Source organism: Amblyomma americanum, chromosome 5 (assembly GCF_052857255.1).
Source record: "Amblyomma americanum isolate KBUSLIRL-KWMA chromosome 5, ASM5285725v1, whole genome shotgun sequence".
Classification (NCBI taxonomy): domain Eukaryota; kingdom Metazoa; phylum Arthropoda; class Arachnida; order Ixodida; family Ixodidae; genus Amblyomma; species Amblyomma americanum.
Genome location: NC_135501.1, coordinates 138,831,281 through 138,844,314, shown reverse-complemented (window position 1 = coordinate 138,844,314; position 13,034 = coordinate 138,831,281). Strand labels below are relative to the sequence as shown.

At 48.1% G+C, this 13,034-nt stretch overlaps 1 protein-coding gene across 1 annotated transcript in view; it reads left to right on the top strand.

Annotated features, from left to right (window-relative positions):
• Positions 1-10,278, top strand: part of LOC144134231 (iris-like) — an 11,564-nt gene extending 1,286 nt beyond the window's left edge. The window contains exons 3-6 of the mRNA XM_077667190.1: positions 1,918-2,087; positions 3,922-4,214; positions 7,626-7,939; positions 9,925-10,278. Coding sequence (XP_077523316.1) covers positions 1,918-2,087; positions 3,922-4,214; positions 7,626-7,939; positions 9,925-10,278 — 1,131 coding nt within the window. The remainder of the gene's footprint in view (positions 1-1,917; positions 2,088-3,921; positions 4,215-7,625; positions 7,940-9,924) is intronic.
• Positions 10,279-13,034: the final 2,756 nt, after the last annotated feature.

Sequence of the window (13,034 nt, the reverse complement as noted above, 5' to 3'; positions counted from 1 at the left end):
CCCATCGGCCAGTCTACCTGTAGCCAACGCTAACGATGTGCGCTCTAATTATCTTATTATTGATGCTGAACTGTACGTACTCCTCGAATGTGCTCGTCCAGACGGTCCTGTAAACATAAAAAGAATACGAAATATTTTAAACACAAAAATAATATGCACGAAAGGTGATTTGGTTATACAGCAAGGGAAAAACACATCTGCGTGGCGTTATACACCAGCCGTATTGACACCCCGCGAGGAACCCAAACACAGTGACGAGTTTTAATCCATAAAATCAAGGCGCCATGAGTAGCCATCATCAGGTTACAAACTGACCGTGTAAACAGATCTACAGCCTCCATTGCTTTAGCAGAGCTCTCAACCGCACGATTCTCTCCTGCGTGATTCACGATTATGCACTGCACGAATCGAACGGTAACGAAGACTACCTAATTAGCCATTAGTCTGCCTGCAAATGTACTTAACGGAAGGACTTACATTTGAAGGATGGATCATTTCTAAACTGCGACTGTACTTCGGCGACCGCGAAGAGCGCGACTTGCTCATCCGCATGTTCAGCTTTGCAGGAAGTTAGCTTGCATCGATGCTGATTTCGGCGAAGCAGTCTTCTTGGACGGCTTCGTGCGATCCAAGATGGCGGCTGTCCGGCAGGACGCCTCAGTAGCCGTTTACTCTGGAGTATAAGAACGCACCCAATGTTGTTCAGGTGGGCCTTTATTGAAGTATACAGAGTTTTCCAAAATGTTTCGAGCTCCTCGCGACCGCAGCTTGGAGCGGGAGCTGCACCAACCGGTGGTGCTGCTATCGGCAACGCTTTCCCAGTGTGCACCGCGCGATGAGACATGTCCCTCTCGCTGTGGGGCTCACGGGAGGAAGAGAGAAATGCCTCATCGTCTGGCGCGACCTCAGCACGAGCGAGCGCCGCCGGCAATAGAGAAATAGAGAGTTATATCATAGCGGGATCCACTGTGGCCAGCTTGCGCGAGGAGCCACTCTGCATGAGCAGATCACCCTCAGTGCACCAGATGACGGCAAGTACCGGCAGGCTTGTTCTGGTAGACTGTAAAGCTATTACAGCCAGATGTCGGAGAGGACATTGTAAGCATTCCCGTACATTTGGGTTTTAGGGATATAGAAATCAAAATTAACACATTAGCTGTAGAGACGAACAAGAGAAGACTGGGAGATTGGTGGTGTAAGAGCATAATGAAGAAATTGCACGAAACGTGACAGAAATAGCAGTAATATCGCTTGCAACATGAAAAATAGCATTGAATGCCGGGGAAAGAAAAATCAACAGAACAGTACTCAAAGTTTGAAAAAGGAGATGGATAGTTACAAAAAATAAAACAGTTAACCACTTTATTTACACGGCAAGGTGGCACTCGCCTCAGCCCTGATGCAAAGGGTATGCCGATATATATCTGCGGGAACACCTGCGCACTGACGAACTAAGTTTTAACTCTCTAATAGCGCTGCCGGTCGGCACCTCTCCCGTTTCCAGACGCGGTCGCGGTAAACTCCAGACCTTCGACAAAACTGTGCACTTGACTCGGAAACTGGAAGCTGTCGAGTGGTGCGGTCATGGTAGGGACAGCAGCGGGAGCACTCGTGGACACGGGTATAGCTATCTTTGCTAATACTTAATCGCTGGACAATGCGGACAACCTGTGACTTCATACAATGATTTATTCATTCATTCGTTTATCGATGTAGCAGATGCTGGCGCCTTATTCCGTCGAACAGCTTTAGGCCGGGCTAAGGACAGCGCTCCTCTGTGTTTGCAACAGCGGACGCGAAATCGGCTAATTGTGGGAATTCATCGCAGGACAGCCCTACTCAGATTATTGGCAGCGCATTACGCAGAGTTAAGAGCACGCCAACAAATGCCGCATCTCACGACCGCTACTTGCGCAGGCTGCCTCCCAGCGGCCCGACGAGGATCCGGCGGAAAACGTGGCCTTTTCTCCGCTGGCCGTGGCCTCGGCGCTGTCCATGGTGCTCGCGGGCACCGGAGGACGCACCATGAGGGAGCTCTCCGGTGCCTTGCATGGCGCCGATAACAGGACGGTGCACGAGCAGTTCAGGTGCGCCTGTGAGGCGTTGTGAATACTAAACGCTTTCGTGTTCCTATTAGCTTCAGCATAGCGCTGCCACCTCCCGCAACGGTCAAAAGGCATGTGCAGTCACGCCTGGTTGGGGTGATCCCCCAAGATAGAATAGATTTCAATAAGGGAGTAATCTCTTATTAGCACCCACCTAAACGCACCCATAATGCTATAAAAAACTGTACAACTTCCTCAAAAACGGCACGCCTGAAGAAAAATTATCCTAATCTGAGGCTCAAACCCAGGACTACCGTCTCTCGGATTTAGTCGATCAACAACGCCGAGCGAAGTGGGCTGCAGTTGGCAAAGTCAGGGTGAAGCGATCAACTCGAAAAGAAACGGTGTTAGTAACGCATTTAGGGGAATCCCCCAACTTGAAGTAGATTGCACTTAGCAGATGGCCCTGTTTAGTGCATACGCACATTGCCCCGTCTACGTCGCATGCGCATGCGCTGTTCGTAACTGGCGGTAGACAGCGTACGATAGCGCGATAGCGGTGGAGTAGCACTATACTATAGCTGTACGGCTACAGTCCGACCCATGTATACAACAGGATCACAGCACTTAATGCTCACAACAACGCAACGTTAGATAAAACGTCATTCTGTTCAAAAGTAATGCACAGTAGCTCCAAACTACGTGCTTTGATAGAATTCACGGTGTGCCGTAATGCCCCATTGGACACGGTATGGTTATTAATGAGCTCACTGTGATGCGTTAAGAGTTACTCTGTGGCTTACATATAAAGATACTGTGTATAGCAGCCACAGACCGTTCTCCTCCAGTCGTCGAGCTGATCTTTTACAAATTATATCACCTATTACTTATTTATTCAGTTCATTTCTTCAGTTAGTAGCTACTGAAGTTGTTATTAATGTCTCTTACAGCCATTGTATACAGTACTTTTCACTCGAGTTTTCTTATCAGTGCTTAGAATCGTCAATTCAACAGTTGTATATTCACGCCTGCCAAGACGCCGGCTCAGGATCCTTGTATGTCTGCATGGGAATGATGCAAGGCAATCCGAGCTGCGTCTGCCCTGGAGTAGGAACTTCAGTGCAGTTCGTTTAATCGAGCCCCCATAAAGTCGTATGTATTAACTCGATAGCGTTAAAGGCCCCGCTACCCAAAAAATCCGCCGTCGGCGTTGTCGGCATTGTGAGCGAACAGTAGTGTGGCGTACGGTCGCCTAGATACCCACCCGCCGGAGAACCAACCTATAGGGGGGTCACCTAGGTCATGTGACCTTGTGGCGTCATTAAGAGCAGATTGTGACCTAGCGAACCACCGCGGCAGGTGGCTCTTGAATTAATGATTTATCGCGAGAGGTTTCCCGGAAAGAGCAACTTGGGTCGCACAAGCCCCAGCGGGTTCTGCGGCTGCCATCACGGGCAGAGGCGCATCCTTTAACCGCTTCACCATTGTGGGAGGAGTGGTGTGAGCACTCCCAGGGACCTATGACTATGTAAAGTTGAGAATTACCAATTCCCTAAATATGGGCATCAACTCATTAACGCTACCGTGTAATATTCTTAAGGCGGAGCTTAAATGTCCTGTTCATTTTTCTACGGCGTTTTTAACGGCGTTTGGCATCCACACAATGATGAGAACAGGTGCACAGTACGCGTAGACTGGCCTTTGTTCCTAGCTGTGCACCTGTACGGACACGGGGTGCCATACAAAAATGATACAACGGAAGACGAGACGCCGAGCGAACCGCATAATGCATTTCAAGCATTCATAAAGATAGGACCACCTTCATGAGTAGCGTGCGTCGTCTGTCTGACCGCTCCTGGCCCGGAACCCCACCCAGGCACGTCTTCAGCGAGCTGGGCCGCCTGGATGACGACGTCGCCCTGAGCCTGGCCAACCGACTGTACGCCGATGACCGGCTCCGGCCATCGGGGAACTACCAGGCGACTCTGGAGAAGCACTACCAGAGCCCTGTCGAGTCCATAGGCTTTCACGTGGACCCGGACGCCTGCCGGTCCAGAATCAACGCCTGTGTCGAGAGAACCACGTGTTCGTGGATCAAGGAACTGCTGCCTCCCGGAAGCGTTGACGCCGCCACGCTTCTAGCGCTTGTCAGCGCGCTCTACTTCAAAGGTACGCAGCCGGTTTCTTCAGTGCAGAAGCCGGGAGGCATCGCTGCTGTATAATAGCTGCTTCGCTGTTTCACAAACCCATAAAATCTGGACAAACGCTTCTTGTTTTCGGTTCTTGTTTTCGGGTAACCATCGTTCGGCTACTCAATCCGAAGCTGGAACAACATGAGAGAAGAAATTGCGCTATAAATATTTTACTGCATAGGAGAATTCCACGTGGTAATGTGTGTTAACTATTGTCTTCCCCATAATAGCGAAAAAATTGAATTCTGGTGTCTGCACTTATAGTTTAATCGCCACATGTCTAACATAACATTTTTGGACAAAAATTTTGAATATTGGTACTTTGTAAGGTACAGTTATGAAAGTATACAGCGAAGGTAGTGGTCCATTCTGCCTACGTGTAGCAAAATCTTTCTTTTAAAGTTTTTCCTCCTCTCGCGTTGAAGAGCTAAGACTGCTATAGACGACCAACGGGGAACGCTTTTGACAATCGTAAAAACTCCAATAGCAAAAAAAATGTAATCGTGTCGACGAGTTGGTTGTTATAATGAAATCTTACAGTATATGAAAAAAATTGCGTTCGCAAGCTCTTTGCCGTTCAAAAATAACTTTGTCCAGAATTGTTAAGGGTGATTTTACAATATGTCCATATGTCTATTAGCACACTCCTATAACCTCTCTGTGCGACACAGGGTGCTCTTTCCGAGCAACCTCTCGCGTGAAATCATTACTTTAGCTGCCACCTACCACACTTGTCAGTTTATTCACAATCCTGTGGGATGATGATGATAACAACTTTAATATTCCACCAGATAAGGAGGCCCCCTACTCCCCGACCCCGGCACGCAGGCCTAGAGGACGGGGGCGGGGACCTCCGCGATCACAAGCAGGCAAAGAGGTCTTGACTCTTCGCGGCTTCTGTCGCCAGGCGGATGGCTTGTTGCTGTTGAGCAGAGACCTCGCTCCGCAGCAGGGCTTCCCAGGCTTCTCTACAATTTATGTTTGCTTTAGCCCCTGGGGAGCTAGCGCATTCCCAGATTATGTGGTAGAGGGTCCCCCGTTCCCCACAGTGCTTGCACTTATCGTTTTTTCTATCACCAGTCTGAATATGATAAGCCCAGACCGGGTTTACGAAGTTCCTAGCTTGAAGGCGCCGCCATGCAGGGAAGCACGGCGACGCCTTCAAGCTGGGAACTTCGTTATCATATTCAGACTGGTGATAGAAAAACGATAAGTGCAAGCACTGTGGGGAGAGAGGGACCCTCGACCACAATCCGGTGGGCAGGTTGCGATGACGTCACAAAGTCGCGTGACAATGGTTGCCCACCCAGGTTGCTGCTTCTCGAGGATTTTTCGCTCAAAATGGCCAGGGCGCCGGATTTTCTGCAGAACGGGGGCTTCAACAATGTCGCCTTAAAATCGGTACATGTCTGTCAAAACAAACCGTGCGTGTTTCCAAATCTAACACATCGGCTTTTTTTAGGCCTGGATATACAATTTAGGCCAGAAAATATTTCGATTCGATTCGAGATAGCGAACGCCGACTGACAGAGTTAAATATCAGCCAATGGGAGAATAAAAATTTCTCACCAAAGTTGCGGGTCATAAAGTTATAAGGCGGGCGTATACGATTAGTTTACATGTCCGAACAAGAGTGGCCTAGCACTTACATAGCAGTGCATATTGTAGACTAGAGATGTGCCCCAAACTGTAATAGATACTCAAAATCACTCGTGACACCTTGGGAGAAAAACGTGAACTAAATATGACGAAAAGTAGCGCTCAATCAGACAGGCCAAAACGCTAACCGAAAAACCAAAAGCATGCGCTAATCGAATATCTTATCTAGGTTTTGTTCACGCCATCAAGAAACTTCATCTCCTTTCTTGATAGCGAAACAGAAGGGGTGCTCGCACAATCATCTTTCAGGTTCTTTTTTTACTTTTCTGGCCTTACTTATATAAAAGGAAGCTTCAGTATATAAAAGAAACACCACAATACTACAAGACATTGCAAACTTGAGAACTTGTGAAAAAATAAGACCACTTCGCCATATCCCGCCCAGCCGTACGAATTATGGGCAGCAAAGGATCGAACTTCAGCTACCGTACTCTCTGGACAAAACGCTCTCCTTAAACATCCATCCTTATTCCCTTGCAGCTAAAGAGTGGAAGCTGCAACGTCTCGCACCCGCCGCGGTGGCTGAGGGGTTAGAGCGCTCGGCTACTGATCCCAAGTTCCTGGGTTCGAACCCGACCGCGGCGGCTGCATTTTTATGGAGGCAAAACGCTAAGGCGCCCATGTGTTGTGCGATGTCATTGCACGTTAAAGATTCCCAGGTGGTCGAAATTATTCCGCAGCCCTCCACTACGGCACCTCTTCCTTCCTTCTTTCACTCCTTCCTTTATCCCTTACGGCGCGGTTCAGGTGTCCAACGATATACGAGGCAAATACTGCGTCATTTCCTTTCCTCAAACAGCAATTATTATTATTATGCCTCGCATAAATTTCACTTTTGATGTCAAATTTCTTTCATGCAGTTGCCTGTGTTTTCCCTTAACTCTTGTATTTTTTGTAACCACAGTTTTTCTTGCAGTTTGTGCTTCTGCATGTACTTCACATCAATTTTTTCCCGTTAGAGAACGAGTGTTTAAAGGTGATTGTCTGCGTGCTCTGTATAGCTACATGATAAAATTCTTTGTTCACTCTGTATGTCTTTAACTGTTCTTTTTTTTCTCTCGAATTGGTGAGTTTCTGCTCAGTGTAACAAAATGCGGCATCGCTGCCGCTTAATTGTCTGTAACGAGGGCGCGGTTCCCGTCCAGCCGACGATTTTTGTTGACTTTTTTGCCGCGAACCTAGCACTATGATGTCGTGCTGAATAAATTAAATTGAATTGATCTCACGTGTTAGCTGTTTTATGCTCCTGCTTATGACAGTGCATTCATTAAACAGCAAGCTGCACACACCTGACTTGTATTCTGACAATGTTCAGAAAACTTTATGTCTTCTACCTTTCTGTTGTGCTCGCGAAGCCTTTCATTTCGGCATCTCCTGGTTTGACCAATGTATACTTTACCGCATCACATCGCCAAGAAATAAAGAAAGCGGGTTTTGAAAATTGGTTTTTGAGGAAAGTAATGGCGCGATAACTGTCTCATATCTCGGTGGACACCTCAATGGCGCCTTAAGAGAAGACGCAAAGGAGGAAGTAAAAAAACAAAGGAAGAAAGGAGTGCCATAGTTGAGTGCTCCTGAAGAATAAACGACCCCTTCCACACAATCAACCAATTTGTTTTCGTGTTTCTTTTCTTGTCTACATGAAACGGAAGCGAACCTGAAGGCTGGTCCACACCTGCTTCAGGTCAGCAACCGGTCTCACTCGTTCCCACGCAACGGGCATGCGCAGGACGATGGATCGTGCCGTTCGACCCTGGCCGCACCGTCACACGTGACTTCCACGAGACCCGCTCCCGGGTGGTCCGCGTGCGCATGATGTCGGGCGACACGCCAGCGCGGCTCAACCACTACTGCGACGGCCTTCCGGCACGCGCCGTGGAGCTGGCCTACGCGGGTGGCCGCGTCTCTATGACGCTGCTGGTGCCGGACCAGATGGACGGGCTCGGTTCTCTCCTGGAGGCACTCACCCCAGGCCGCCTGGAGCGGCTGCTGGGTGGATTCGACCCGCAGCAGGATGTGCAGCTGGAGCTGCCTCGTTTCAAGGTGCGAAACGCCATCGGCGATACATTCCGAGGAACAACGCAAGTGATGAGGCACTCAGGTGTACGCTGAAGACAAACTCGCACTGGCCGTTCCTTGCAATGCTTTTGAGATGATTAAACTGCGCGAAAGAAAGACACAAGAAACACGTACACACACAGAGCGCAGTGTGTGTTTCTTATCTCTGCCCTGTTCTTTCGCGTAGTTTAATCATAAACGAGAAGCACCAACTAGACTGCCAGAAAAACATTTTTGAGATGATTAGTTAACTGGCCCAAATTTAACATGACCGAAGCAGTTTTCGGCGCCATTATAGTACACCAGTTACCGAATAACGTAGCTTTTGCAGCGAAAGCTGTTATAGGTTTGATTTAACCATACAGCCCTGCATTGTATTATCGAATATCTACAGGTTCAGCCGTAGGACATTAATTAGTCGGTGAGTTAAGTCAAATAAACTTAACTAGTTCAAGTTACTTGAGTCTTATCTGATTCAATTAGATTAAATCCAGTCAAATTACCGGGTGCTGCCCGTTTTATTTTGATTCATTTCAGTGGCCACTACCTGCTTATCGTGGCAGGTGGCAAAGCGCAAGGAAGAAAATCCTCCTCTCCACCATTAAGGCAGAGGACAGACAGGAAAGGTTAAGGCGAGAGCGGATCAATGCGCAAACAGTAAGTTGGCCGACACGGAAAGAACCCAGAAGGTGGACTTCCGTGGAAAGAGGAGGTTATGAAGTGGACAGAGAAATGGGTAACCTGAGGATGGGTCTATGGCAGAATGCAAGGCTACATTATTAAACCACAACTATAACAACTTTAGCTAATTTATGCGCTCGACCGGTTATCCTAGCTCTCTATTTTTTTTTATAGGGACAACTCTTACGCGCCCGTTCCCGGGTCTCGCGTCGCAGTAGCATGTTGTCTCTCGCTGTGGTGCGTTGCCATGGGAACCACTCGGAGGCGGAGCGTAGCGGAGTGAGCGGAGAAGTGCTAAACCGGTGGGTGGTTACCACAGCAACCATCCGTAGGGTGGTTACTATGGAAGGAGGGTCGTATCGGGAGAGAGGAGGTATCCCCAACAGGAGGAAGTGTTGCCTTGGAAGAAGGAGGTTATGGCAAAAGTATAAGATAAGAAGTCACAACCCGTCGGTGGTTGCCACGGAAACCTCACGGAGCGTTGTTACCCTGGGAGGACGAGGAGGCTTACCATGCAAGGAGACTTTATGGCGAGAGAATAGGAAGACATAACCAGAGGATGGTTACAACGATAACCATCCGGAAGGTGAGCACCCTGGAAGGAGGAGAAAGAGAATGGCGAGAGCGGAGGAATGCAGCACGGTCAATCTGCGACAGCTGCTGCGATGCGCGCCACCCGAGGAGAGAATCATCGGCGGGGCTGCGCTTCTAGAGCAGCATACTGGAGAGGAGACCTCACTGATTCTCTGTAGCCGTCGGAGCTATTCGTTTCAGCAAAGAAACAATATTGCAGATTATATTTTTCAGCGATGGGAAAAGTAGCCTATCATAATTAACATGTTCATATAGCATCTCACCGTGCTCTCACCCCGAAGAGTTATGCGGTATTTGCTTCTGGCCGATGGCGCTAGATGGTAATGTTCGATAGGGTTTCTGTACATGCTCACGCAGGGAACAGAGTTGCGCGGAGCTCCGCCTTTATGTTTCATGTTCAGCGGAAAAGCCGCTTCTCGTGTGGCAAGAGCAACACGAAAAGGCAATTGGGTGGCACCCTTCCTCCCCTCGATGGTGACTATACACTACCCCTTCAGTTGGATAACAAAACAGACTGCGCTCCATACAGCAGCTACTGGTCCCCTCCGGCTCATACGTTCAACTGGAACGTTTGACGTCAGCGGGAACATGTGATCGGTGTTTCGCGAATGGTGTTAGGAGCACCCACTGCTAGCTCTGTCCTATCCAGCATTGGGTGTCCAGTAAATTGAGGATTCCGCATTATTCTCATGCAGCTAGAAGAGACGACCGACCTTAAGGCCGTCTTGAATGCGATGGGCGTCAAGGACCTGTTCGATCCGCACATGGTCAACCTTCCGGGCTTCACGACTGACGGCGCCTCCAAGAAAGACGGCGAAGGGGCAGGGGGCCTCCCCACCCTGTCGGTCGCCCTGCACAAGGCATCCATCGAAGTCAACGAAGAAGGCACCGAGACAACAGCTCCAGCAGACTCTGCAGCAGCTGCCGGTGGCGTCATACTGGACCCGTCTCGTTTCCGGATTGACCGGCCCTTCTACTTGCTGATACGCTGCTTGAACCCGGAAGTTATCCTCTTGGCCGGTTCCGTGCGCCGTGTTTTGCAACATTAGCAGAATATATTAAACAAGAAAAGAATAAAACTGTTCCATTTTATGTATCATAATCAACTTAGAATAAACAAAAACACTTATTTTCAGTCATCTACCCGGCGACGAATCGAATCTTTTCATTCCAAGGAAGTGAGCAATTTTTTATGTAAAACAAATGTATTTGTTTCGTCATTTTTCCCGCCAACACTCCACACATAGAATTACTTACATGCAAGTATGGCTGAGTGTTGGGCGAGGTTCCTTTTTGATCGCCTTCCGTAACGCACAGCAGTATTTCTCACGGTCTTAACCTAATGTTTATAATTAAGTTTTTGCTTTGTATGTGTTCTACATGTTATTTTCACGCCTTTCGATTAAGTGTACATTGCATTACAGTATAATCTCTTGCTCTGTACCACCCACTCCTGCTCAAGGCCTGACATCTAAGCTGGCAGTATGCAATAGATAAATAAATTCGTCGCGATGAATAAAATCACTACTTGCGGTATCTAGAGCAACTGTCTTCTGCGCCCTTCACGTTTGAAACATCCTTGGTGATTTCTGAGATGAGTAGCAGTAGCGGTAAGAAACATTGCAACATACTGTGCACATAAGGAACACTTGATATAGATTAACTGAAAGTAACTGTAACGCTGCAGCGCTTTCTGCTTGATGGATGGAATTCAAGTTGCTTTGATATGACCGCAGGAAACCTGCGACGCTTCGTCCTCCAGCGCTGCATTTCTTTATCACCCTGCATCAGCTTCCTTTGATTGCCTTTTGACCGGCAAACAAATTTTGTCCTCAGTTAAGGAGGTGCTTCAAGAAGCACCAGCATCCAATAAAAGACAGCAAGCCGCCTTCCTGCCAGCGGCCTCCGCGGCAGAACGCTTGCATATAGAACAAATCGTTTTGCTAAAAGTGTGTCAAATCTACAGTTTCGTTCGTTTAATAGAGTTGTGCACATGCGGCGTGAAACTTAAGGCTTAACTCACGCACTTAAATCAGAGACCCGTACTTGGGACGCTCAAGCCAAGTAGAACGACGACAGCTATGGAAAGAAAAATGATAGGTGTAACGTTAAGAGAGAGGAAGAGCACAGAGTGGGTGAGGGAACAAACGGGACTAAATGACATCGTAGTCGAAATCAGGAGGAATAAATGGGCTTGGCCAGGGCATGTAATGCGAAGGCAAGATGACCGCTGGTCCTTAAGGGTAACGGAGTGTATTCCAAAAGTAGGCAAGCGTAGCAGTGTGAGGCAGAAAGTTAGTTGGGCAGATGAGATTAAGCAGTATGCGGGAATAGGGTTACTGCAGCTGGCAAAGGACAGGGTTAATTGGAGAGCTATGGAAGAGGCATTTGCCTTGTAGTGTGCGTGAACAGACTGATTATGATGACTTGGGATGCTTTTTTTTACAGCGCAAGCTAATTTAGCCTAGTTCATCCGGTTCCGAGCTGTTGTCGATGTCGTACCACCTGCATCAAGCGCTCCGTCGCTTTGGCGTCATTGTCACCTGACCATCCCGTTTACATGATGATGACAATGATGTCCGCAGGCTTAATGGCACTTACCCACGGCGGGGGATTGGACAGGATGCATCGCTGATGCAAATGCACTCAGGGGCAAGGAGTGGAGTAACTGGATAATTTTGTGACCTGGGCTCGAATTTGGATTAAAAATGGAGACAGTAAAAAACGAAATTAGAAAAGTAGTTAATTCATAATCTAGCAGAGGAATATACCTGATGTAATTATATATCTGTAAATGAAATCGCACACTGGTTTAAAGGCATATCCCTTGGCGTTTGTTCCGAAGGAGAGGAGAATAGCCTGTGCCTCGAACCTTCGTCATCGTCGCCGCCGAGACAGTGCCGCTGCCATTGTCTAGCTGCATTAGTTGCGTAGAAGCCCACACCCCGCTTTAAATCGAACATAGCTGCATGTTCATGCTTTAAAGTCCTTTTATATTGATATCAGGTAAACATAACTGAGATTGAGTTATATTCATTTTTCCCCACAATTATTGATGAAACTGATCAATGCAGTTTCAGCTGGTATAGCGTAACAGAGAAAAAAAACGGGCAAACTCTTGGCACACGGCCGCTATTTCCGTATTGGCGCTCCAGCCAATGCAGAGGACAATGCATTAGTTTTCCCTGTGTTAGTAGTCATCGTCCAGTTAGCGCTGTACTAAGAGTTGAACACTGCAGAGCGTGCGCAAGCAAAGGCTTCTTTCCTCCGCTGCCATGTCGAAATAAACGCATGCTCCCCTTTTGGATGGACAAAGAGCAGATTTTTCAATTGGATAGAAAACGCGAAATGCGCTGCGGGAAGTGCGCTGTTTCGCCGGGTTGGGGCCAGTAAACACAGGGCATATGTCCGGCTTTTATTTATTGTTGTGTGTTGCACTTGGGCGCCAAACTTCAAGCGAAGCAGAGAATGTGGTAGAAGCATTCTGGTGCTGACTACACGACAGGAAGAGACACATTTGGCAGAAGATCAGCGGCATAAGGGGCGCAGGGCCTGAAGCTTGCGTTTTCAAAATATATTCGTGAGATTCATGGCAGAAAAGCACGGAAGCAAATGACGCGGCTGCTCGGTGGAAACAAGATGACAACAGGAGACTACGGGCGCGGCGTTGCCAGACCTCCAAGCAGTTTCGCCTATTGTCTATTTCTTCACGTTACTGCGATCTCAGCGCCTACGCCAGCAACTTCTTTAATTGTCTACCAGGAGTCTATATACTCGCACACAGTGAGCAATTTACCACTTGCGC